The 26,148-nt window shown below is 43.0% G+C and overlaps 1 protein-coding gene across 4 annotated transcripts in view; it reads left to right on the forward strand.

Moving 5' to 3' along the window:
* The window catches only part of LOC120644165, a 53,269-nt gene extending 27,379 nt beyond the window's left edge, over positions 1 to 25,890 (forward strand). For all 4 annotated transcript variants that reach the window (XM_039920740.1, XM_039920741.1, XM_039920738.1 and 1 more), the window contains 5 exons: positions 21,785 to 22,225; positions 22,301 to 22,435; positions 22,530 to 22,678; positions 25,316 to 25,384; positions 25,534 to 25,890. In XM_039920740.1, coding sequence (XP_039776674.1) covers positions 21,785 to 22,225; positions 22,301 to 22,435; positions 22,530 to 22,678; positions 25,316 to 25,384; positions 25,534 to 25,633 — 894 coding nt within the window. In that variant the 3' untranslated portion in view covers positions 25,634 to 25,890. The remainder of the gene's footprint in view (positions 1 to 21,784; positions 22,226 to 22,300; positions 22,436 to 22,529; positions 22,679 to 25,315; positions 25,385 to 25,533) is intronic.
* The last annotated feature ends 258 nt before the right edge of the window (positions 25,891 to 26,148 follow it).

Genomic DNA, 26,148 nt, shown 5'->3' on the forward strand with positions numbered 1-26,148 from the left:
TCCTGATTCAAGAAAATTAGATGATCCGTGCCATGTATACTAATGCCTGTCCAAGTCATCTGAAGAATGGAGCTACTAGTTTATCATGAGAGTCAAGTCGAAGCAATTGGACCACTAGCCAACATTTCTACTCGAGTTAGATGAAGGATTTAGAGCACCACCAAAGAATCAAGCTAGAGCCACATGGTGACGCTATCACTACTACTGCAATCACGATGGAGAAGTCAACGCTGGACAAGTTGAAGGAGACATGTGTCATCCATGACGAAGCTGGAAGATATAATCAAGCTTAGGAGTACCCCTTCTAACTCTATTAATAACGTTTAGCATCGTTCTTTGACCATGTTGACTGGTGGAATTCGGTGCTTGCATGATGATGCTTGTCTTTATGACCTTGTTTGATTTCGTTTCTTTGTAATGATTGTTGGTGTATTGTGGGTCTTCTACCTACAATGACATCAGTTGCCTAGATGGGTTCTTCTTTTATACCTCCCCCTCCTTGATATCCTCTGTCTTTCTACCTAATCCTTTAATGGATGTCAAGAAGGAAGTTTATGGCAACACTCATCTACAATGATCGACAAATGAAAGAGGCTGAAGACAAGAATGCTCTCTTTTCCTTTCTGTTACCCCCATATCTTTCTCACCTCCTCCTTGATTTATTTAAGTTGCAACCACCAAGAGTTTGTGAAGATGATAATATGGACGTTACCTTGATACTCGCTTTTTCTTTCTCTCTATTGACATTGTCCCTACCACGCAACCAGATGGTGAGCCCCAGCAGAAAGGAGAAAGAAGACATCAACATTCTAGCACAAACTCAAGGAGTACAAGCAATGGTTCCAATCAGGGACAATAACCAACAGCATGTTACAGAGCAAGCCTCCTTTCGTAGGAGCCACAACCCAGCCAGCAGTGATAATCAAGTCCCAACCTGTCTACCAGCGTTTGATAAAGAGAAGCTATTAGCTATGCAAGCTCGTGTCCTACAAGGAAGGTTGTAATCTACAACAACATCCTCGAATAACATGGAGATGACCAAGACAGAAGTCCCCACTGGACCAGTGAAGAGGCAAGTAGCTGAAGCATGGAACAATGAAAAGCATAAGAGAAACTATGAAGCACCAAAGCCACAGATAGAGGAACAACATGAGATTAGTAAGACTTCAAAAAAGTGCCAATGTTGTGAGCATTATGGCCGTCGATGTCTACAAGAAGATAGCTTAATGACAGCAGAAGTAAGGCACGATCATTCAGATATCAATGGAAAGTTATCTATGCATGTTCCAAACCTAGAAAGAGTTACTCAAGCTGAAGATAGAAATCCGACTATAAACCTCGAGGATTGGACTATCACTTTCAAAGAATATCAGCCTAAAAGAAGCAAGCAGCCTAAGAAACAAATTAGTAAAGCAAGCCAAGAAAAGTTGGAGTTACCACAACCATTGGCAGATAGCCGTACTCAATCCAGTTTCAACTAACCACAGCCTAAAGCTGCTCAACCTCCGCATGACAACTCTATCAAGAAGAATCATGATGTGCAAAGAGTTATGGTGGAGCAGAAAAATAGCCCAGATGGATGTCTTGCTATTTCATGTGAACAGGGTAATATTTCACAACAGTGTTGCAACTATAGCAAGTTAGGTCATCACACTAGAAGATGCCCAGCAAAGCGAGATGTAGACAATACTCAGTGGTCATGCTACAATTGTGGTAAAAGAGGGCACTATGCCCATAGTTGTCCAACAAAGCATAAGAAGACCAGGTCCCATGATCTTGGGTTGTATTGCCTCAAGTGTGGAGAAGACGGACATCTTGCCAGTTGGTGTGAAAAAAATGATAATTAATGACAGAGGTACATGAAGACTTGAGAGATGATACAAGACACCCAAGCCAGAAAAGAAGCAATCAAGCTCTTTTCAAATCACTTTATCAAGATATGAAAGATGCGCCAACGAAGCTGAGGAAAGAATAAATAGTTAAAGAAAATGGAGATAGACTGAGTTCCCGTGAAGTGTTTTGTGTGAGTCACCAGGAATTAAGAAGTATACATTGTAAGAAGGAATAACTGAGAAGAAAGTTAATGTGTATCGGATGCTACCCGCCTAAACCCTTGTCTCTTGCTAGCCTTGTGAATCTCGGGGCGAGATTCCTTTTAAGGGGGGTAGTTCTGTCACACCCTGAAATTTTTAAATTTCAGATGTGATTAAAATTTAAAAAAATAAATAAACAATTTTCTCATAGTTTTAAAATTTTTCCAACATTTATTTTTCTTAACAGGGAATTTAGTATAAAAAAATAAAAAAATATATGATTGTCTTTTAAATTAACTGGGGTTGTTTGATTTGTTTTGCATTCATGTCGCAATGCATTATTTTATGGTTTGTGGTTCAATTTGAATTCAAATTCCTTGAGTTTGAAATTGAATTGAATTTGTTTGTTTGGTTTTGAGAAAAGAAAAAAAAATTCCGTTTTCGGCCCAAGATCTCAGCCCGGTCCTTTTTCCTTTTTTCTTTCCTGCGGCCCAACCTCCCTCCCCCGGCCCAGTCTCGCGCGCGCGCCGGCCCATCCGCGCCTTCCCCTCCTGTGTCGCCGACAGGCGGGTCCCGCCCATCGGGCCCGTCCTCTTCCCCGCGACGAGTGGACTCTCGCAGAGTCCGGTCGCCGTGCGCCCCTCGTCGCTCCTTCCTTCTTGGCCCGCACGCCAAGGCTCGGTCCCCGCCCCTATATAAGCACCGCACCCCCTCCCTGAATCCCCTCGAGTCGGTGCCGCCGCCTCCGCGCGAAACCCTAGCCGCGCTGTCGCCTTTGGAGCCACCGAGCTCGGGCTCGACGCTGACCCGCCGCCCCGCCGCCTCTCCTCGACGAGTTCGACGCCCAGAAGCTCCGCGAGGTAGAGGGGACGCTCTCCAACCCATCCTTTCTCCCTACACCTCTCTCTCTCATCCGCGCGGCCTCGCCGAAATCAATGCGCCGCCGCTCGCCGTCTTAAGCTCGCTGTGGCCGCCTATGCCCCGCGCGAACCCCGCAGACGGGTTCGTCGTCTCCCCATCTAGCTCCCAGGCCATAACCCAAGCCGAACCCAGCTCCGGATCGCCGTTTGGGTGAAGTCCGGTGAGCTCGCCGCCGCCCGTCGCAGAGAAAGTCACCGCCGGCGTCACTGCATCGCCGTCAACCCGCCCCATCGAACCCGAGCCGTCTAGATCAGATCCAACGGCCCCGATTAGATCTAACCTGAGGTCAACAGATCCAATACCGGTCAACCCTTGGCCTTTTTGCAAAACAGACCCTCGGTTTTATGCAAATCAACCCGCGGTCCATGCTAGGTGAAAAGAATTTACAAACCAGTCCTTTCTTTTATGGTTTAATCCCTCTGCTTTTCTAAAATAGAACCCGCAGTCCTGCTTAGGTGTTTTTACGTGCTAGCCCTTGAAGTCTATGGTTAATTAGTTTTTAACCCCTGGTTTCTTTAGATCTAGCCCCTGGAAGTTCAAAACTCTCTCAAACAAGTCCCTGGTGCCTTGTTTTAGCCATAACTTCTTCGTTTTAACTCTGTTTTCATCGATTCTCGCGCTCACGTGATCCTTGCAGCGTGTGCGATAGCTTTATAACCTTTTTGTCCTCTGTGAGCATAGTTTTCTATGTCTTGCAAATCTTTTCTGTTAGTCCTTAACTTTTTAGTTAATCGTGACTAAATCCCTGAAGCACTGTTTATCCCATAGAATCGCCGTTTTAGCTCCATTTTCTGTATTTCTTGCGCTCTTGTAATCGTAGAAGCGAGCCCTATCCTTTAGTACGCTCTTTTAAAGCTTTTCTTTGTTTTGGTGTATTGTTCTTAGATGTATCTTTTTGATTGTTTTGTATGGTTGCTCGTTGATTGCTCTGAGTAGAAGGATCGTTGTTTGAAGCTTGAAGAGTTAGCCGTGCTCACGGTCAAGAGCAGCTTGGACCCTCACATGATTAATAAACTTAAAGATGGATTTAAATCATTTTCTGGTTATTTCTTGTGGCCTTGCTGAGTACCAACCATAAGTGTACTCACCCTTGCTTACTGCTGCTTAGAAGGAGAAGGTGTATAAAGATTTCTGAAGATGTTGCTGAGTTCTTGGCGTACGCAACCCCCCAGTTGATTGCCTGTGAAGTTTGGAGCCTTCGTTTCCAGGATAAGCTGTATAACTCTGATAGTCTTTTAATTGTTTTATTTACTCTTTTACGTGATACCGTTACTGATTATTCACTTATGATGTCTCTATATGTATGAAACTTGATCCTGGCATACATATAGTTGTGCGTTCGGTTTTGTCCTTAAAACCGGGTGTGACAGAGAGCACGGCCGAAACAACAGCACCTGTTTTGGCCCCTCGTGTTGATGAAGCGCCACAAGTTCCTCCAGCAAAGGAAGATGAGGAATTGGTGGATTATGAAGCATCTCCGGATTATAGCAATTTAGAAATTAATGTTGTGCATATGTCTTCGTATTACTTCATAGTTCGTGAAGAGGAGGTGGCTCATCTTCAGTTTGGGCCTCGTGATGCTGTGTTTCAGAAGCCCAAGGAATCGGATAACTATTTGAAAGCTCTCTATATGAGGGGGCATGTTAATGGAAAACCGTTTTCTTGCATTCTCGTGGATGGTGGGGCTATTGTAAATCTTATGCCCTATTCATTATACAAGAAGCTTGGCGGGAAGGACGAGGAGCTGATCAAGACGAACATGACGGTCAGCGGCGTGGGTGGAGGTGATCCCATTGGTGCCAAAGGGGTTGCTTCCATGGAGTTGACCGTTGGAAGCAAGACGCTTGCCACAGCTTTCTTCGTATTGGAGGTGTAAGGTAATTTCAGTTTAATACTTGGGCATGATTGGATTCATGCCAATAAATGTGTTCCATCTATCGTGCATCAGTTTCTTATTCAATGGATCGGCGATGAGGTTGAGATAGTGTATGGTGATACTTCCTCCTTCATTGCTACCGCCGATTCCAACTCTATTGGTGCCAATGACAACATTAAGTGCTTATTGGGCTTGGATCTGTCTGATTATGAGCTTATCAGTTGCACCAAGGAAGGTTTCGTTCTTGCTACTCTAAAGCCGATGGAGAATCGGCTAAATCATCTAATGTGATCAAAATGAGTCAAGCAGGCGACTCAAGCACAACCAGTCAGACCGGGTCCCATGACCGGTCGGACCGGTCCTTTTCAGATCGGCCACCAGAGCCGACCTATCAGACCGGTGGGTCAGACCGGTCAGACCAGTCCAACGCAGAGTGGCTCCAGCAACGTATTGAACACTATCGGGCGCGTACGAACGATATGTGTGAAGCTATAAAAGAGTCAGAAGACATGGACAAGCTGGGCCAAGGCTTTACGTCGGCTGATCCTTTGGAAAAGGTGGATCTAGGTGATGGTACTATTGCTAGGCCGACTTTTGTAAACAAAAATTTATCGGCTAAATATAAAGCCGATTTAGTTAAGTTATCGAAAGGATATATCGATTGTTTTGCTTGGGAGTATTCTGAAATGCCTGGTTTAAGTCGTGATCTTGTTGAACATCATTTACCAATCAAAGTCGGTTTTAAACCTTATAAACAACCGGCTAGGCGTTTCAATCCTAGTATTTATGTCCGAATTAAAGAAGAGATTAATCGATTGTTAGATGCTGGTTTTATTTAGTCTTGTCGTTATGCGGATTGGATCTCTAATATTGTGCCCGTTAAAAAGAAAGATTCGGACAAGATTCGGGTTTGTATTGATTTTAGGGATTTCAATAAAGCTACTCCCAAAGATGAATATCCTATGCCTATAACCGATATGTTATTAAATGAAGCTTTCGGACGTCGTGTTATTAGCTTCCTTGATGGTGACACAGGTTACAATCAAATAATTATGGCCGAAGAAGATACGTCTAAAACGGCATTTGTATGTCCCGGATTTGTTGGTTTATTTGAGTGGGTTGTTATGACTTTTGGTTTGAAAAATGCTGGTGCAACTTATCAAAGAGCGATGAATTTGATCTTCCATGATTTACTTGGTGTCATCTTGGAAGTGTATATTGATGATATTATTATTAAATCGGCCGGTTTAGAACATCATTTAGCCGATTTAAGACTTGCTCTTGAAAGGATGCGTCGGTATGGTTTAAAGATGAATCAACTCAAATGTGTTTTTGGAGTATCGGCTGGGAAGTTTCTTGGTTTCATTATTCATGAGAAGGGCATAGAGATTGATCCTTAAAGATTGAAGGCATGAAGAAAGTTGAGGCTCCTACTTGTAAAAAAGATTTGCAAAAGTTTCTAAGCAAGGTAAATTATTTGAGAAGGTTTATTTCTAACTTATCTACAAAGATTGATGCTTTTACTCCTATTGTTCGGTTAAAAACTGAAGCCGAATTTACTTGGGGGAAAAATAGCAAGAAGCATTTCAAAATATTAAGCAATACTTGTCTTCTCCACCAGTTCTCAAAGCACCTAGGAGGGGTGTTCCTTTCAAACTTTATGTGGCGGCAGAAGATAAGGTTATTGGGGCTGTTTTGGCTCAACAAACTGAAGGCAAGGAGTACATTGTCACTTACATAAGCCGACGACTTATTGATGCAGAGACAAGGTATACTTTTATTGAGAAGTTGTGTTTGTCTCTATATCATGCTTGTGCCAAATTGAGACATTATCTACTATCTAGTACTTGCATAGTAGTATGTCAAACCAATATGATAAAACATATGTTATAAAATCCGATTTTAAGTGGTAGAATCGGCAAGTGAGCATATTCTTTGGTGGAATATGATTTGGCTTGTGAACCTTTGAAATCTTTGAAAGGCCAAATTGTAGCAGATTTTATTGTTGAGCATCGGATTAATGATGAACATGATTTAGAAGTCGGCTATATTGTTTGCACACCATGGAGACTATACTTCGATGGATCAGTTTGTGATGATGGGAGAGGAATTGGTGCTATTCTTGTATCTCCAAATGGTGCTACCTTTGAGTTCTCAAACCGATTAGAGGAATATTGTACAAATAACCAAGTTGAATATGAGGCGCTTCTATTTGGCTTGTAGATTTTGCAATCTATGGGCATGAAGCATGTTAAAACTTTTGGTGGTTCGCTTCTCGTTGTGCAGCAAGTATTTAAGGTATGCCAATGTTATAACGGTTCATTAAATGCATATCTTGATAAGTGCCTCGACATTATTCCTTCTTTTGATGAATTTGTTATAAACATTTACCAAGAGAAGAGAATGGACAGGCTAATGCTCTGGCTCAGCAAGCATCTGGTTATAGTGTTGGAAAGAAAATTTTCAACATTAGAAAACCGATGCGAATTAAAGCCGAGTTGCGAGTTCTGGACGAGCCGGTCCGACCGGTTGCATCGACCGGTCTGACCGCCCAGACGACAAGAAGCACTAATTCGGCTGCAAAGAAGGCCGAAGGTCTGGATTGGAGAGCTCCTATAATCTCCTATCTCAAAGATCCTGGTCGTGGTGCAGAGAGGAATATTCGGCGTGTAGCATTCAAATATGTTTTGATCGATGATGAACTTTATCGTCGAACTGCCGAAGATTTACTTCTCAAATGTTTAGACTCGGATCAGGCCAAAGTTGTTATGGGTGAAGCTCATGAAAGTATTTGTGGTACTCATCAACCGGCTCCTAAAATAAAGTGGTTGCTTAGGAGAGCTGGTTTTATAGGCCTTCAATGATTTCATATTGCTTTAGATATTATAAAAGATGTGAAGAATGTCAGCGGTTTGGTAATTTACAATTGGTGCCTGCTGCGTTGATGCATCCTATTATTAAACTATGGTCGTTCCAAGGTTGGGGATTGGATTTCATTGGGCAAATTAATCCTCCATTTTCAAAGGGGCATCTCTTCGTGTTGGTTGCTACGGATTATTTTACTAAGTGGACCGAAGTGGTTCCTTTGAAGAATATGACACATAGAGAGGAGATTGAGTTTATAACTGAGCATATTATTCATAGATTCGGCATTCTTCAAACTTTGACTACGGATCAAGGTTCTTTATTTATATCAAAGGAGGTGCGTATATTTATCGAATCTTATAAAATTAAGTTGCTCAATTCATCTCCATATTGTGCTAAGGCCAATGAACAGGCCGAGTCAAGTAATAAAATTTTAATCAAGCTTATCAAGAAGAAAATAGAAGAGAATCCTAAGAGATGGCATGAGGTATTGTCCGAAGCATTATGAGCTCATCGTATATCTTGTCATGGTGCTACTAAGGTTACTCCTTTTGAGTTTGTGTATGGTCAAGATGCCATTTTACCCGTTGAGGTAAATCTGGACGCTTATAGATTGGCTAAACAAAATGATCTTTCCGCCATTGATTATTGTAATTCAATGATGGATAATATTGATGAGGTGACCGACAAGCAAATGAAGGCTTTAAAAGAGATTGAAAAAAACAAGCTTCGGGTGGCTAGAGCTTACAACAAGAAGGTAAAAGGTAAATCTTTTTAAGTTGGAGATCTAGTTTGGAAGACAATATTACCTCTTGGGATGAAAAGCAATAAGTTTGGTAAATGGTCGCCAAGTTGGGAGGATCCATATAGAATTGTTAATGTTATCTTCGCGAATTCTTATATGATGGAGACATTGCAAGGAGATCGTCTACCTAGAGCTATCAATGGGAGATACTTGAAGAAATACCACCCCAGCGTGTGGCAAGATGCATGAAAGAGAAGATGGCCGATTTATGAAGATCGCCCATAGTAGTATTTTTTAGGCCCTAGTATTGTATAGCATGATTATGTTCTTTGCTTTTTAACTTGTAAACTCACTAAAAAGCAAGGGGGATATGTTGACAAACAAAATTGGCACCTGCAGAGGCCGACCGGTCTGACAGGTCGGGCTGACCGGTCAGACCGGTCTGGTCTGTACAGTCCGAGTAGAATTAGGGTTTTTGTAAAGAGTCCTTTTGTAATTCTACTCGTGAAGGGATACGTCTTCCCCGGCCTATAAATAAAGGCTAAGGCCGATTGAGGTTATTCCCAATCGAATCAATCAAAAAATCGCATTACTTTTTGTCTCTCAAACCCTAGCCTTTTCCAAACCCTAATTGCTTTCTTCTCTCGTCTCGACGGCGTTTGAAGACGTTCTGAGTGGCCTGCCGACTACAGAACAACCCTAGCTTGACGAGCTCCGACGGGGTCCCTCCCGAGCTCGCCATTCTAGGTTTTCAGCGAGGCCCTGCCTGCACCGGTCACATCGGTTGCTGTTCTAGAGTTTCGTGGGTGTTGATCGTTTTGACGATCATGTGCGTGTTCTAGCGCATTCGAGTGTGTTTGGCGCGATTTGGTGTCAACAATACTAAATAGGATAAAAGACTTATTTTTTAGAGAAATGTTGAATCCTAGAATAACTTTTCGAGACAGAGGGAGTAGGAAAGAAATGGACACACACATTTCATATAGAAATATTAAGAATACCTTCATTTATTTCTTATCGTATGGTTAGAGCAACTCCTACTATGTCAGAAACCCCTAATTAGTGACGGCTATAGAAACCCTAATTAATAACGTCTGTAGATATACATTAGTGACTGTTAAATTCCGCGTCACTAAATTTTAGTCACTGATGTGAATCACATAGGTGACACGGAAAAAGCTGTAACTAATGACACAGAAAGATGACGGTTGTGGGATTAACTTGTCACTAATGATAAATAAAGGTTACGGTTGGGTTAATGCGTCCCTAATGATAAAGATTGTGACGGTTGTAGGGTTTACGCGTTTCACTAATGGAAAAGAAAGGTGACAACTATAATAGAATACTGCAAGTCAGACTGGGGCAAGAGATGAAGGATCGAAGAGATGAACGAGCAAAAGAAGGAGAAACGCGTCAGTGGTCGCAGCCGAAGCCATGGTATGCGGACCAACCGAAGAATCAAAAAGTTGTGAACACAGTATTAGAAGAGCAGGAGGTGCGTGACTTCTGCCTTCACAATAACCGAGGAGGAAGACACAGAAGGAATGGCCGAGGCAGCGGGGAGACAATGGCTATCGAAAGCAATAGGTCCTATTCTCCTCTTTCCATGGAAGGGACAAGGCTTACTATGCAAACGAGTGCCCCATCGCTATTGAGAAGGAGTTGGACATGCAGAATACGCAGCCGCCGAAGATGGTCAACTACACTTTGCAGAGCAACCATTCGAAGTTGTCAACCTTGACTTATCAGTGGCCTTCGGCATCGGCACCTTAGTGTCCTTCATCATAGCCAGTGTTCAACTATAACTCGTTGTCGTATGGTCTGCCATACTAGGCACTGCCAGCACGTTAGGCACCTCAGGTCCCAGCGGCTACTCCCACCGGCCACTCCTTCGACATATCATCAAGCTTGCTCATGAAGTTCAACTCTGCAATCCCATGGACCAGCAACTATCTCTCTGTAGGGAAACGGGTAGGCTATGCTAGCATCACTACCGCATATACCCAAGATACTTGCGAGTAGAAGATCATAGATCGTTACCACTAGACGCGCAGCGCAGCGGAAGAAGTCGCGCGCCGATGTAGAGAAAGTAGTCGATCACGTCCCACGAACCGAGCTCCTCGTAATTGATCCCAGCAGCCAATCAGCGCAGCAGTCACAGCAGCGCCTCCACGGAGTCCACACGTACGGGGATGAAACGCCGGGCGTCGGTGTGCTAGCACCGCACGCACGGCATGGGCGGCGGCCGAGAGAGAGAGAGGGAGGGGCGGCGGCTAGGAGGTGGCGCGGCTCACAGGGTTCTCGCCCCCCTAGCCCCTCCCTCATATATATAGGGCGTACTAATGGGCTTCTATCTCATAGGCCCATTAGTAACCCTAATCCCTCTTGGATCAATATCCTCTTGGGCCTTTAAACCGTATTGTGATGATGGGCTCTTGGGCATATCACCAACAATCTCCCACTTGCACTAGAGACAATCATACAGGCAAGCTTTCCAACATTCCAAACCCCTTAAGTGTGTGACCCATTAGGTTCATGTGTAGGTTGTCGTGATCGGAAATTATTTCCGAATCACAAGTCAATAGCGGCACCTAGCAGGGCATAGTGACTCACAAATACACATAAAGATCATATCGGCCGAACCATAGATATACTCATACACCGATCCCTTTGCCACACGATACCAGTCAAGCTCAAAGCGAGATGCGTGCCACCTTTGTGATAGCTCGACCATTCTCTCGATCTAATAGTGGATTCTATTCATAACTAACCTTTAGTCATCATGATTAACTCTTTAATCACTTTGGCATGGCCATGCACTTTCAAATCCAACTATCTCGAGGGGCCCAGAGATATCTCTCCCGTTATCTAGGAGGGGCAAATTCTATCTTGATCCACTCACATCCCATTCCATGTTTCATGACACACCTGTAAGCTACTTTTGTAACTACCCAGTCACGGAGTAGCGTTTAGCAGCCCCAAGATGCACCACTACACACAGTGAGAAACAATGGCGATCTCAGGTCTAAGGATCCAGTAGGTATAACACTCAAGAACAACTGATGGCACATACAAAATAACAATCCAAACATTGTCTTGGAGTGGGTCAATCCAACACCATGTTCACCAACATGTGTCCACATCATTAATCCGATATCTCCATATCCATGATCCGTGAAACATGATCATCAATTAATGCATGTGCTAGTCTCAACGTCGTTGTTGTCCCACACAACGACATAAACTAGGGATAATTTAGAATCATATCATTGTCAACAAAGAGTTTCACGAACAAGTCACATACTTGACAATCAATGTAAAAAATAATCATCCATGGAACAAATAACAATTATTTATCATTACATAAACATACTCATGACACAAAAATCTCCCACGCACACTAGAATCACTGATGTAAGTATCTAATACCCATAGATCTCATGTGCGCCTCATGCTTTGGTTGTGGGAGAGGCTTTGTCAACGGATCAGCAACGTTTGAATCCGTGTGCACCTTGCAAACCTTCACATCACCTCTCTCAACAAAGTTACGGATGAGGTGATACTTCCGCAGTATATGTCTGGACTTCTTAGTTGTTCTAGGCTCCTTTGCTAGTGCAACGGCACCACTATTATCACAATAGAGGTCCACTGGACTGGACGCACTAGGAACAACACCCAAGTCAGAAACAAACTTTTTGATCCAAACAGCTTCTTTTGCAGCTTCGGAAGCTGCAATATACTCGGCCTCTGTCGTCGAATCAGCCACCGTATCTTGCTTGGAACTCTTCTAGCTCACTGCCCCACCATTGAGGCAGAAAACAAAACCGGATTGCGATTTGGAGTCATCTTTGTCTGTTTGAAAACTAGCATCGGTGTAACCCTTTACAAGGAGCTCATCTTCGTCTCCAAATATTAGGAACATATTCTTAGTTCTTCTCAAGTACTTAAGGATACTCTTTACAATTGTCCAGTGAGCTTCACCGAAATCTGATTGATACCTGCTCGTAACACTTAGAGCAAAGGAAACATCTGGGCGCGTGCAAAGCATAGCATACATGATCGACCCTATGGCTGAAGCATAAGGAATCGTACTCATCCTCTTTTGCTCATCAGGTGTCGTAGCACACTGATTCTTGCTTAGAGTAATGCCATGTGACATTGGCAAGAAACCTTTCTTGGAATCTTGCATATTGAACCGATTCAATATCTTGTCAATGTACGTGTCTTGGCTTAATCCAATTAGCCTTTTTGATCCATCTCTATAGATCCTAATACCCAGAATATAAGCCGCCTCTCCTAAATCCTTCATCGAAAAACTCTTTTTCAATGAGGTTTTAACGGCTTCAAGCATTGGAATATCATTTCCGATCAGTAATATGTCATCCACATATAGGACCAGAAACACAAGTGCGCTCCCACTAGCCTTTTTGTAAACACAAGGCTCATCTTCATTCTTGATGAAGCCAAACCCTTTGACTACTTCATCAAAACGAATATTCCAACTCCGAGATGCTTGCTTCCATCCATAGATGGACCTCTGAAGCTTACATATTTTCCCAGCATTTTTAGGATCGACAAAACCTTCAGGCTGTGTCATATACACATCCTCATTTAGATGTCCATTAAGGAAAGCAGTTTTGACATCCATTTGCCATATCTCATAGTCATAATATGCGGCAATTGCTAGGAGAATCCGAACAGACTTTAGCATTGCGACGGGCGAAAAGGTTTCCTCATAGTCAACACCTTGAATTTGTCGGAAACCTTTCGCCACCAATCGTGCCTTATAGATGTGAACATTTCCATCCATGTCTAATTTTTTCTTAAAAATCCACTTACAGTCGACAGGTCTTACACTGTCAATCTGATCGACCAAGTTCCAAACTTGATTATCATGCATGGATTTTAACTCGGATTCCATGGCTTCAAGCCATTTGTCGGAGTCGGGTCCCATCATTGCTTCTTTGTAGGTCAAGGGCTCATCATTTTCCATCAATAATACGTGGCGCTCCTCCATAATAAGGAGGTTGAGCTTGTCAATAGCGCGACGTGCCCTTATAGACCTTCGTGGGGCTGGTGCCTCAACTACGGGTTGTGCAACATCTTGCACATCCCGTGGATCTTCAGTGGGTGCTGAAACAGTTTCGGGTATTTCCTGAATTTCTTCAAGTTGCACCTTGCTCCCACTAAATCCTTTTGAGAGAAACTCCTTTTCTAAGAAAACACCATTGCGAGTGACAAACACTTTGCCTTCCGCCTTATTGTAAAAATAATATCCTTTGGTTTCCCTAGGATACCCCACAAAGAAGCATTTGTCTGGCTTTGGAGTGAGCTTATCTGACATCAAACGTTTGACATAAGCCACACACCCCCAAACTTTGAGAAAAGATAATCCGAGACGCTTCCCAGTCCATATCTCATATGGTGTTTTCTCAACAGACTTACTTGGAACCCTATTCAGTGTGAACGCAACAGTTTTAAGAGCATAACCCCAAAATGACAATGGAAGATCAGTTTGGCTCATCATGGACCTAACCATGTCCAACAAGGTTCGGTTCCTCCGTTCGGATACCCCATTCCATTGAGGCGTTCCGGGCGGAGTTAGCTGCAGAATAATTCCACATTGCTTCAAATGATCACCAAATTCAAGGCTCAAATATTCTCCTCCACGATCAGATCACAGAAATTTAATTGTCTTGCCTAATTGATTTTGTACTTCATTATGAAATTCTTTGAACTTTTCAAACAATTCAGACTTGTGCCTCATTAAGTAGATATAGCCATATCTACTAAAGTCATCAGTGAAAGTAATGAAGTACTGAAAACCACCTCTGGCTATTGAGCTCATTGGTCCACATACATCGGTATGTACAAGTCCCAACAAGTCACTCGCCCTCTCACTCTCACCAGTGAAAGGTGCTTTGGTCATCTTTCCAAGCAAACAAGACTCACATGTTTCAAATGATTCAAAATCAAATGAGCTTAACAATCCATCTTTATGGAGTTGTTCAATGCGCTTCTCATTTATATGACCTAAGCGACAAAGCCAAATAAAAGTGGGATTCAAATCATTTGGTCTAAGCCTCTTAGTATTAATGTTACAGACATATTTATCCTCAAGATCAAGAACATATAATCCATTCACCAATGGACAATGAGCATAAAAAATACCATTGCAAAAGATAGAACAACATTTGTTCTCTATTACAATTTTAAAATCACCAACTTCTTCCAAACATGAAGAAGAAATAATGTTCTTGCTCAAAGCAAGACTGCAATAACAATTATTTAATTCCAAAACTAATCCGGAGGGTAGAGACAAGTGGTAGGTGCCGACCGCCAACACCGCAACCTTTGCGCCATTGCCGACACGAACGTCCAACTCGCCTCTTGCAAATCTTCTAGTCTCACTTAGACCCTGCAATGATTTGCAAGTGTGAATAATCGATCCAGTATCAAATACTCATGATTCACTGGAAGATAATGCAATATTAATTTCTATAACATTTATACCTGAAGTGGAAGTCTCACTTCCCTTCTTCTTCTTCTTTTCTTCCAAGTACTTCTTGCAGTTCCTAGACCAATGTCCCTTTTCATGACAGTGGAAGCATTCATCCTCAGAAGTAGGGCCAGATTTGGCCTTAGGTGCTGGCTTTAGCTTAGAGCCCGAGGACTCACCACTGGAACTCTTTTCCTTGCCTTTACCTTTGGGATTAGGAGGCGTCCAACGCTTCCTCTTTTTGTTCCCCTTCTGAATCATCATCACATGATTGGGATTCTTCTTAATGCTCTCCTCTGCTGTCTTTAGCATCCCATGCAACTCACTCAATGTTTTATCCAAGCCATTCATCTGAAAGTTCATGATAAAATGCTCATAGCTTGCCGGGAGCGACTGGAGAATAACATCAGTAGCCAAGTCTTGGTGAAGTTCAGAACCAAGTCTGTCCAAAGTCTCAATGTAACCAATCATTTTGATCACATGAGGACTGACCGGGCTACCTTCTGCCAGCTTGCACACAAACAAGGACTTTGAGATATTGAACCTCTCAGTCCTGGCTTGGTTCTGAAACATCCCATGCAGCCCCTCTATCATGGTATGAGCATCCGCATGCTCATACTGCTTCTGCAGATCAGGGGACATGGTGGCGAGCATCAGAAAGCTGACATCAAGTGAGTCATTGCAGTGCTTCTCATAAGCTCTGCGATCAGCAGCAGTTGCATTGTCAGGGAGATCATCAGGATATGGCTGCTCAAGAACATACTCCTTTTTCTCTTGCCTGAGAACAATTCTCAGGTTGCGGTACCAATCAATAAAGTTTGTTCCATTCAACTTTTCTTTCTCAAGAACAGAACGCAAATTGAAAGCGGAATTGTTACTGGCAGACATGATCTACAACATTAAAGTAAAGCAAGATTTCAGCACTAAGTTTATGTAAAGACTTTCATTAACTGATTTAACGAAAGACAACCTACTATATCAAAGTCATCTTCCCTCTAATGACATATAGTGGTTCAAGATCCATAATCACTAAAATTCTAGTGAGCTTTAGCATCACGGCTAGAAAAGTAGTGATACAGGTAAGTAACAAATTACTAATCACATCTCTATGCGACTCTTGTTTGTTGGGTGGCATCCAATGCCCCGGCCCCAACCCTATGCCTTAAAGCCCAAAACTGTTTTGATAGCTTTGCTGAGTAAACCAATACTATGCTTGTGAATGTCCGACATCCACCCTATACAAAAGTGATAGCTGAGGGTACTCTACTTTGGTAAACCTACCACACAACGATCAAAATTTATATGTGCAGCTATTGGTAAAAGGCATCAAAAACTCAAACTTTTCTGAGGGAAGCTATTCTATCATGATTAAAGCATCCACCATATGTAAAAGCATGAAAGAATAGTATGATAGGAAAATAAACATCATAGGCATATAATCATATTATATTATGAATAGTATGGCCTCTTGCATCACAATGGGCTCCATTGCCATGGCTCCAAGGTGACCTCCATTGCCATCCGTCCTGTCTTGTGGTGATCATCATCGCCATCATGATTGAAGACTCCATGAAAAGATACTAAGCTACTACATCTAATAGCTAGTGAAACAATTACATGAGGATTCAAACATCACAAGTCGACACACAGGTCGTTATACAATAATGGTGCAACCTCAACCCGGTTGTGTTAACTTGCGACACGCAGGCCGCACAAATCATCACATGACATTGAGGCCATACCATTCACATCACACCCTGCAAAAACAAGTTAGGCGTACGATGTGTTCTACCAAAGTAGCGCTTAGAAAGCTGCTACAGCGAGAAAGCAACGGCGGTCCCTATGAAAATCTCATCAGAGTGATCGCATCACCTCAAATCCGAGCCATTCATAATGCTTCAATTTTCACTAGGTCAATCACATTGACCGTGCAAACTTTGCACTTGAGAAGACTGCATCTACACATGACCTCGATCTGTTGGTCCAATCTGCTGACTTATGCACACAGTTAGTCCCGATGGTGATTCCAGCCGGTAGGGACATGTCGTATGCATAATAGAGAAAGAACACAAACTAATCTTTTGTCACATGCCACGCAATCAATTCGCTCCAGTTTTAATCCCTTATGACCAATTGATCTAATCAAACCGTGCAAAAGTAATAGATCCAATCTACTACAACAACATATCACCTATATGAAAATGATCCAGACCAAAAACTACGCAAGATGGCTCTGGTACCACTGTAGGGAAACGGGTAGGCTACGCTAGCATCACTACCGCATATACCCAAGATACTTGCGAGTAGAAGATCATAGATCGTTACCACTAGACGCGCAGCGCAGCGGAAGAAGTCGCGCGTCGATGTAGAGGAAGTAGTCGATCACGTCCCACGAACCGAGCTCCTCATACTTGATCCCAGCAGCCGATCAGCGCAGCAGTCGCAGCAGCGCCTCCACGGAGTCCACACGTACGGGGATGAAACGCCAAGCGTCGGTGTGCTAGCACCGCACGCACGGCATGGGCGGCGGCCGAGAGAGAAAGGGAGGGGCGGCGGCTAGGAGGTGGCGCGGCTCACAGGGTTCTCGCCCCCCTAGCCCCTCCCTCGTATATATAGGGCGTACTAATGGGCTTCTATCTCATAGGCCCATTAGTAACCATAATCCCTCTTGGATCAATATCCACTTGGGCCTTTAAACCGTATTGTGATGATGGGCTCTTGGGCATATCACCAACAATCTCCCCACCATCGAAGTTAGAGCCCGCACCGATTCCGGACTGAGCAAATGACTCTCCTAAGGAAAGGCACTCAGGAGGTATGGTAAATGTCATCAACGCAATCTCCAGAGAGTCAAACAAGCCGTTACATGAAATGAAGCGGCAAAGAAAAGGATACTTCAGAACTGTTTCGCACGTATGCGAAGGCTAGCATTTTCGCACCCCCTGGACGCATGTTCCAATATCATTCATCGAAGCAGACCTCAGGCTTCAGGATTACCCCCCACAATGACCCCCTCGTCATCCAAGACAATATTGGCAAGAACTCAGTACACTTCACTAACAATGATGTGGGCAGAATCCTCGTGGACAAAGGCAGCTCCGTGGACATCCTGATCTGGCAATGCTTCATCAAGATGTGACTCACGGAAAAATACATGAAGAAATCTCAGTACCCGCTCATCGGCTTTAGTGGCAAAAAGATAGAGGCCCCGGCAAAGTGGAGATGAATGTGACTTTCGGCGAAGGCAATATCCAGAGAACAGAAGCCATAACCTTCGACATGGTATAAATCAGCTACACATACAATGCTATCCTCGGCCGCAACACCATCATCAAGTTCACAGCAGTGATTCATCAAGCATATCTGTGCAAGAAGATCCCGACAGCCGGAGGGGTAATAACTGTCTTCGGGAACCAAGAGGAAGCCAAAAGGTGTGAAGGAAACACAACGTACAACAACAATAATGTGCATGCAATCGAGGCAACAGAGCCCAAAGAGGTCAAGGAAACCGTGGCACCAAAGCCCATGGAGACACCAAAAGTAGAGGGTGTGGCTCCGACAGAATATACCGAGAAGGTAACACTATGCGAAGACGTCCCAGACCAAACAATCATCATTGGCAAAGGTCTTCGCGAAGTACGGAAGCCGGACTAATCCACTTCTTGAGAAACAACCAAGATATGTTTCCATGATCTTCGGTGGAACTGCGAGGCATCAGTAGGAACATCATGGAACATTCTCTCAGTGTTGATCCGGCGGTGCGACCAAAGAAGAAGTGACTCCAAACAATGTCAAAAGAAAGGGAAAAAGTAGCACATGCTGAAGTCCAAAAACTGCTTGACGTCCGAGTCATACTTAAGGTCCAGTCCTATGAGTGGCTAGCCAATGTCGTAATGGTGCCGAAAAATGACAACCAGTGAATGTGCATAGATTTCACCAACCTCAACAAGGCTTGTCTGAAGGATGACAACTGACTACCTTGCATCAACACGCTGGTCAACACAGCCGTAGGATCCAAAATGCTAAGCATGCTAGATTGTTTCTCCAGGTATCACCAGATTTGAATCAATAAATCTGACGAAGAGAAGAACAGTTTAACAACACCCTTCAGCACGTTCTGTTATGTGAGAATGCCAGAGGGCCTTCGGAATGCAGGAAGCACTTTCAACAAAATAGTCAAGGCATTGTTGGGAAGCCAGTTGGATAGAAATGCCTTCGCTTATGTCAACGACGTGGTTGTCCATGGCAAGAAGCGGGAAGGTCACATTCAAGACCTTGGCCAACCTTGGGCGGCATGGTCTCAAGGTCAACCCAGGAAAATGCATCTTCGGTGTCTGGTGAGGAAAACTGCCAGGCTGTATGATCACTAAAAGGGGCATCGAGGAAAATCCAAAAAAGATCGAAGCCATTAGACGACTGAAGGCTCCCAGCACCCTAGGAAAGTGCATAAATTGGCCGGGAGATTAGCTTCGCTAAACAGATTCATATTCAACTCAGAAGAAAAGTGCCTCCCATTTTTAAGGCACTGAGCGGCGCCCGCTTCGCGACATGTTTGAAAATAGAGAGGCCTCCAGCAGAATTGGCAAGTGGGTTGCTCAGCTCGCAGAGCACAAAATAGATTTCACATCCCAAAGTGCAATCAAGTCTCAGGTCTTAGCAGACTTCATCTTTGATTGGACACCTGCGGTGCCTGCGAAGGAGCAGCCAACCATTGAAGCAATCTGACAGCTTGAATGTGATGGCGCATATTGTCAAGAGGGCGTAGAGGCTTTGGCAATTTTGACAGTGCCTTCGGGAATGAAGCTAAATTATGCAGTCAGGTTGGATTGGATTTCGAAGGGTACACCAACAATGTCGCAGAATATGAAGGCCTCTTGCTTTGCCTTCGGAAGGCAAGGGCTCTTGGAGTACGAAGACTATCCATCAGGTCAAACTCCGAGTTGATCACCGGCCATGTTGACAAATCCTATCGAGCACTGAAACCGGAGGTCACCAAGTACTTGCCCATAGTCAGAGGAATGGAAAAATTACATCCTGGGTTTCAGTGTCCGAAGCTCAGGCCGACTAGTTGGCGAAGCCTGCAGCGCAGAAAGAACCACTACCACCCGATGTATTCTTCAAAAATCTGAAGCACATCTCAATCAATTTCAGCGAGGAACTTGTAAAGTTTTTCAATGTAATTATCAGCGAAGACTGTAGAGCAACCATTATGGTATATCTTTGTTGAAACTTCATCCCGGAGGATGAGAAGGAGGAAAAAGCAATGGCTCTTCGGGCCTGAAATTACAGCATAGTTGGAGATGATTTATACTGGGGGGTGTTTGTGCTCCACTCAAATGCATTTCCAGAGCCAAAGGTAGATAGCTCCTTGACAAAATTCACGTGGGCATGTGCTCATCGCACATTGGCACGAGGGCCTTGGTCGGCAAAGCATTCTGCAATGGCTTCTACTGGCCTTCGGTGGCAGCAGACACACACGAAGCAGTCCGCATGTGCCCCAACTATCAAAAACATGCCCCTTACATTCCTGCTAGACGAAGTGCAACTCATACCTCCGGTCTTGCTGTTGGCACGATGGGGCATTGACATTGTGGTGCCCCTCCCAATGTCTCTGAGAAATTACAAGTGGCGGCTGAGGTTTGGTGGAGGTCACGGGTGCAACGGGGAGAGCTTGGGAAGCCCGTGGATTGAAGGGGGAGGGTCAGATGGCATGGCCAAAAGAGAGCTAAAGAGGATCGACATAGAGGATGGCAGTGGCAGCGCTCGGTAAGGGGTGGTGCAGCTAGGGCATGTGGGTGTGGGAAAAATAGCAGCGGTACGGGATGAGGGGAGGTCTCGCAGGTGCAAAGAGGCACATGCACGAGGCCAAGCCGGCACTCTACATGCACACTTGGTGTACCAAGTGGAGGTGTGGCTCAGACTTGATTCTGTGTCCGGCTCAGGGTGGAAGATGACCCCGACAGGTGGTGCTTGTCCACCTATCAGAGGCACGTGGAGAGAGGGAGGACATGTGGCAAGTTGGGCCAAGTGTGGAGCCATGATGCGCTAGGAAGATGGGAGGGAAATGGGATAGGCCGACAGTGTGGGTTGTTGGCCTAAGGAGGGGAAGAAAGAAGGAAAAGCAAGAAGGGGAAAAGAAAGGGACAAAAAAGAAGAAAATGGGATTTTTCATCGTCAAGAAATTTGAGAAAAGCTTAGAGAAATAGGATTTGATCCAAATAAATTTAGGAAAAATCATAAAAGGCTTTAGAGACACAAGTGCACTCAAACGAAAAGAAAACTGCATCAGCATGAATTGAACAAACATGTTTTGAAGCCTAAGATTTATTTCATTAATTTGAAACTATTTTTCTCTTCTTAGCCTAAAAGCATGAATGAATACGTGTCACACGTGAATTTTAATTAACCATTTTAAAGTTGAATTTTATGGTGTTGCTCAACGGCCTGAATCCGTTTCAACCAGGAATAAAGGAAAAAAGGTATAGTTTTTCTAAAATGTTTGGAGTTCCGTAGTCCACATTGATAAGGAATGCTTCATGTGTATTTTGAATCATCAAGGTATGGACCATTCGTCACTCTAAATTCAATGGTTGAGACATAAGACGTACCACGAGGTACTTAGAAAAAGGTACCAAATTTGTGACGGTACCAAAATAGATGGGGCTGGTACCGATATTAATTAACGTTTTCGATTTGTTTAGATTAGGAAAATACGTTGCCTTGAAATATTAAACCTTTTTAGTGTACATATTATATCAACAGCCACTAATAATCAACAAAAATAATAAAGGCCTGGTACCTTCCAAATACTCTAACAAGGCTCTTGCTATATATTTTTTGTGCAGGAGATGGCACGCCTCCCAGCTTGCCGAGATGAAAAAGTGTCTTCGTTATTTGACCCATATGGTCATGTAATCACACCTATTATTGCAAAGTTTGTTGCACGAAAGAAGTGGATTATAGTCGGATGTAGGTCTGGTTACATAAAAGTGTACAGTTATTGCGAACAGTCTCTGTTTTCTGAAACAGAGAGCTTTAAAGCGCATGAATATGGTGAAGTAACCTCATTGGAACTCCATGAAACTGAGTCTTATGTACTATCGGCAGTCAGCGAATGGGATTCATCCGTGTGGGATAACCCAATGGACAAGATAAAGTTGTGGCACTGGGAGAACGGCTGGAAACTAATCTGCACATTTAACACGGATAAATTTATTCGTCAGGTCAAATTTAACCCAAATGACGTAAATATATTTGCTACTACGACTTCTGGTGGGCCGATAAAGGTAGAGCAACGGTGAGCTTTTGTAAAAATGCTGGATGTGTATATTTTCACATATATTCTTATGTTCAATATATAGGTCTGGAATACCAGTTCAAAAGATTCAATATCTGAATTTTCTGGAACACGACATGCAATGTATTTGGATTTCTTTTCAAGAGATGGCGCGCTGTACATGATTATTGTTAAAGAATCGGATAGGAGAAATCCCACGGTATCGCATCTCCATTCATTGAACAAAAGTTATTGAGACTTTGTCATCTGTATCAAATATTTATGTAGTTAATGCATTTTTTCTGCTGAATCAGATATGGGATTACCAGAAAATGAAATGTGTTGCAACACTCAAAGGGCACACACATGATGTTAATGTAGTCTTTTCGTGTCCTGAATTTCGGGTACTGATTACAGGTTCTAATGATGGGTCAATTCGTCTATGGAACTCAAGTACTTTCAGGTATGTCCCTAGGCCTCCTTCCTATAAGCCTACAAATTGCATTCGTTTATAGGATTCTAGATTATTAGGATCCCAAACGGTTACAAACTTTTAATTGTTTGTCATGTCATTGTAAAGTCGTTTAATAGATAATATAAAAGTTGATGTCTCCAGCAGTCAAACTCTAGCACACTGCTTGTGTCTAACCCCCCCCCCCCCCCCCCCCAAAAAAAATATTATCCGAGGATATAAGATGCTAGGCCACCAAAAATCAGGTAGTGCGCTTGAGACTATATTTGCATGAAGGGCTAGTTCTTCTTTTTCTCCTTTCCCTTTCTCCTCCACATAAGACAATTGACATTATGTAGTAACTAAGAGCTAGTTGAGGTGACCTTGTTGGAATGCTCTTAGGTCATTCTCAGTTTCACAGTTTTATTTCACTGTTTCCTACGTACCAGACCATCAAGAGTAGGATGGAATTGTGAATGAAACAAAAATCCACAATGCAAAGATTTCATTTTTCATATGCTTACCATAACATTTAAGTGTTGCATGGCTTTGTGAAACAAAATGCTCTCACACTCAATTTCTAACACGTGGGGATGAAATGAAATACTCTCATTGGAGTTTCACTCTATTTCCAATGTGTTGAAAATAGTGTGCACCAGGTTCCTCTAGATGAACTCCATCTCCTCTCTATCCTCATCTAAACTTCTTTGCCATGTCAAAATTTTTGCTGATGTGTCACCTGGTTTATTAAGAATGAAACTCCCACTGAGAATGATTTTAGTACCAGCTAAATTGATCCTGCAAATTGGGCAGCCAGTACTTTCATATTTTTTGCATAGAATTTTGACAATTCACTTTGAAGCCAGACTACTCAATTTCGTTTACTTTTCCATGTTCTGTCTAGATTTATACTGTAGAAGCTGCACATATCTTCATGGCTCTGAAATTTTTAAGATTTGGCAACCCTTCTGAACCAAATCGCTTAAGAATTTCGAAGAAAACATAATTTAGTCCTGAACTCCTGATCTGTGCTGATCTCGGGATCTGCTGGGTCATGCCTAAATAACTCCTAAAGTTAGTAAAGTGACAGATTCAATCAGCCTTCACATTCTCAGCACAAAACAGCTCCATCAAATTGTAGAAATTTTCTGATTGATGCTTCCCTCGTGGTGATGGCACAACACCAAGTTGCATCCTATGTTTTGTCATTTGATTCAAATTCATTCAATCAAGGAGCTGAGAAATCAATGCAAAATACAATCTCTGTTGCACCATGTTATTTACCACCACTTGGTTGCCATTTTGTTAGTTGTATCTGGAACCCATGGAACCACTCTTCTAGCAGCAGGATCGTGTTTCTTCCTGAATTAGAGCTATTTCTTCCTAGTGCCAAACTTAGTGCGACCGGAGTCCGACGGTCAGGCACTGCGCCTGCTTTCTGGCCAATTTCGTTACACACATCCTGTTTGGGATCAGTTTGGGCTTAATTGTAATCTATATGTTGGACCAGGTTGTTTGACTGCAGCATGGAATAGAGGCCTGCATCAAATTTGCTGGGTAAAAAATGGAAAGGGAAACCATCAGCCTTTTTTTGTGTTTACACAGTAAAATTCAGATAGTCAGAATGCATGAATACAAACTCACCCCTATGAACACACGAACGCAAACTCTGCCCGTATAAGCATTTTCGAAGACTGAGCCGGCAAATACTCGAAATTAATGACCCCATGTGCCTCGCTGTCGATGGAAACATCGCTAACCACTAAAAGCACAACGTCATTAAATCCTAGAATATTTACTTTCACGGGGAGTCGAACTCATAACCTGACGTGCTACTAAGTCTCTTGTGACCAGATTACAGAGCTTTTCACTCATCGGCATTTTTTGCTCTGTCCTACCTCCGACTCTCCTCTCGTCCTCATCCTCATGCTGCGCCGTCAGCAGCGGAGGTGACGCCACCACTGCTACTACAGCGTCAGTGAGCACCTGCTCACCGAGGAGCGGCACTACATGAACCTGAGCTGGAGCCGCATCCCAGTTGGATTCGATGGTACTCGTGCATCGATCAACCAACAATATACGAATTGATTTTTAGAAAAAAGTTCTACTTACATCCAAACAAAAAAAATTAATTGAATCAACTTCTCAATAATTCATTTCTTGTAGAATCTGATTAGTGGAATGAGTTTCAATTCCAACGATCCAAATGGGTCCTTACAGCCACCGACGCACAACAGGTGGTGGTAAATTCTGTTTGCCACTTCAATTTGACTTTGATAACAGTGCGTCTTCTTTAAGGTCCACCTCCAAACATCCTGCCTTTACTTCAATGACGGAAACAGGGTATTAACCGTTCAAGTATAAATAACAAATTGTCCTTATTTGTCAGTGTATTTTATAGGTTGAATTGGTAGGTGATAACTCATTATGAGATTGATCTACACACAGTATGGCCGTGCATTGTATCACATAAACTTGCAGTATGATCTTCATGCCTGCTGCCGGCATTTAACTCATCTTATGTGTTTGGAGAAATATAGCATTGCCTATCGATCTGCATACTTTCAATTTTCATTTGTCAGATGATCTGTGCTTATTTGGTTGAACATCACGGTTTCAGTAAAATAATTCTGCTTCCTGCTCTTTCAGTCTTGTGGGTGTACTGAACTGTGGCCTCGGAAGAGTGATGGCTATAGCATGGTTAAAGAAACCAGGAAGGTATGTATCGAGGTAGTATCCCTCTGTTCTTGTTGATGTTTAAGTACTGGGCATATTGCGTCCCTTTAGTGCTGCAAATATTTGTTTCCCTGCTCCATCGTTGACACTTGACAAACACGTCTAACACAAAATATGTTTAAACGGTGTAGAATTGCAATCTTACTTCGTGATGGATTAGCTATTACTGAAATTGACCTGGGCAATCAGTTGTCGACATCTGAAGGACCGAACGAGTCAGAGGCAAGCTAGATTGTTGGAGGATTTATGTATATTTTACACTACTTGATACAATTTCTGGATTACATGGAGATTTGGGTTCAGTGCTTGTTTATCGTTGCCCCCACCATTTGTGCATTAGACAAAAGTACTGTTCGAGCAAAAGAGATTAACGTAAATCGTTAGCCAATCTGCTATTGTGTCGACAACTGTGTAACCGCTCCACACATGTATATGTTTTACGTATGTTTGCAATGCTTTTGCTGTCGATGAGGACCAACTAGAACAAAGCAGCACTTATCTCATATTGTTTTTATTTTTTAACGTCTTCCACAGTTCCACAAAGCAACGCTAGGATTGTAATAAATGAGAGCGCTTAATCGCGGTAAAATCAAAGGTTGAGATCTTAGAGGCACCTAGAGATATCTAGAAAAAAGTTGCCAAATATCTGGGCCATTACCAAACTATGTGGGGCTGGCACCGGGATTAATTTATTTTTTTAATTTAAATATCAGATCAACGGTTAGCAATGATCAATAAAAGAAATA

Source organism: Panicum virgatum, chromosome 8K (genome assembly GCF_016808335.1).
Source record: "Panicum virgatum strain AP13 chromosome 8K, P.virgatum_v5, whole genome shotgun sequence".
Lineage (NCBI taxonomy): Eukaryota > Viridiplantae > Streptophyta > Magnoliopsida > Poales > Poaceae > Panicum > Panicum virgatum.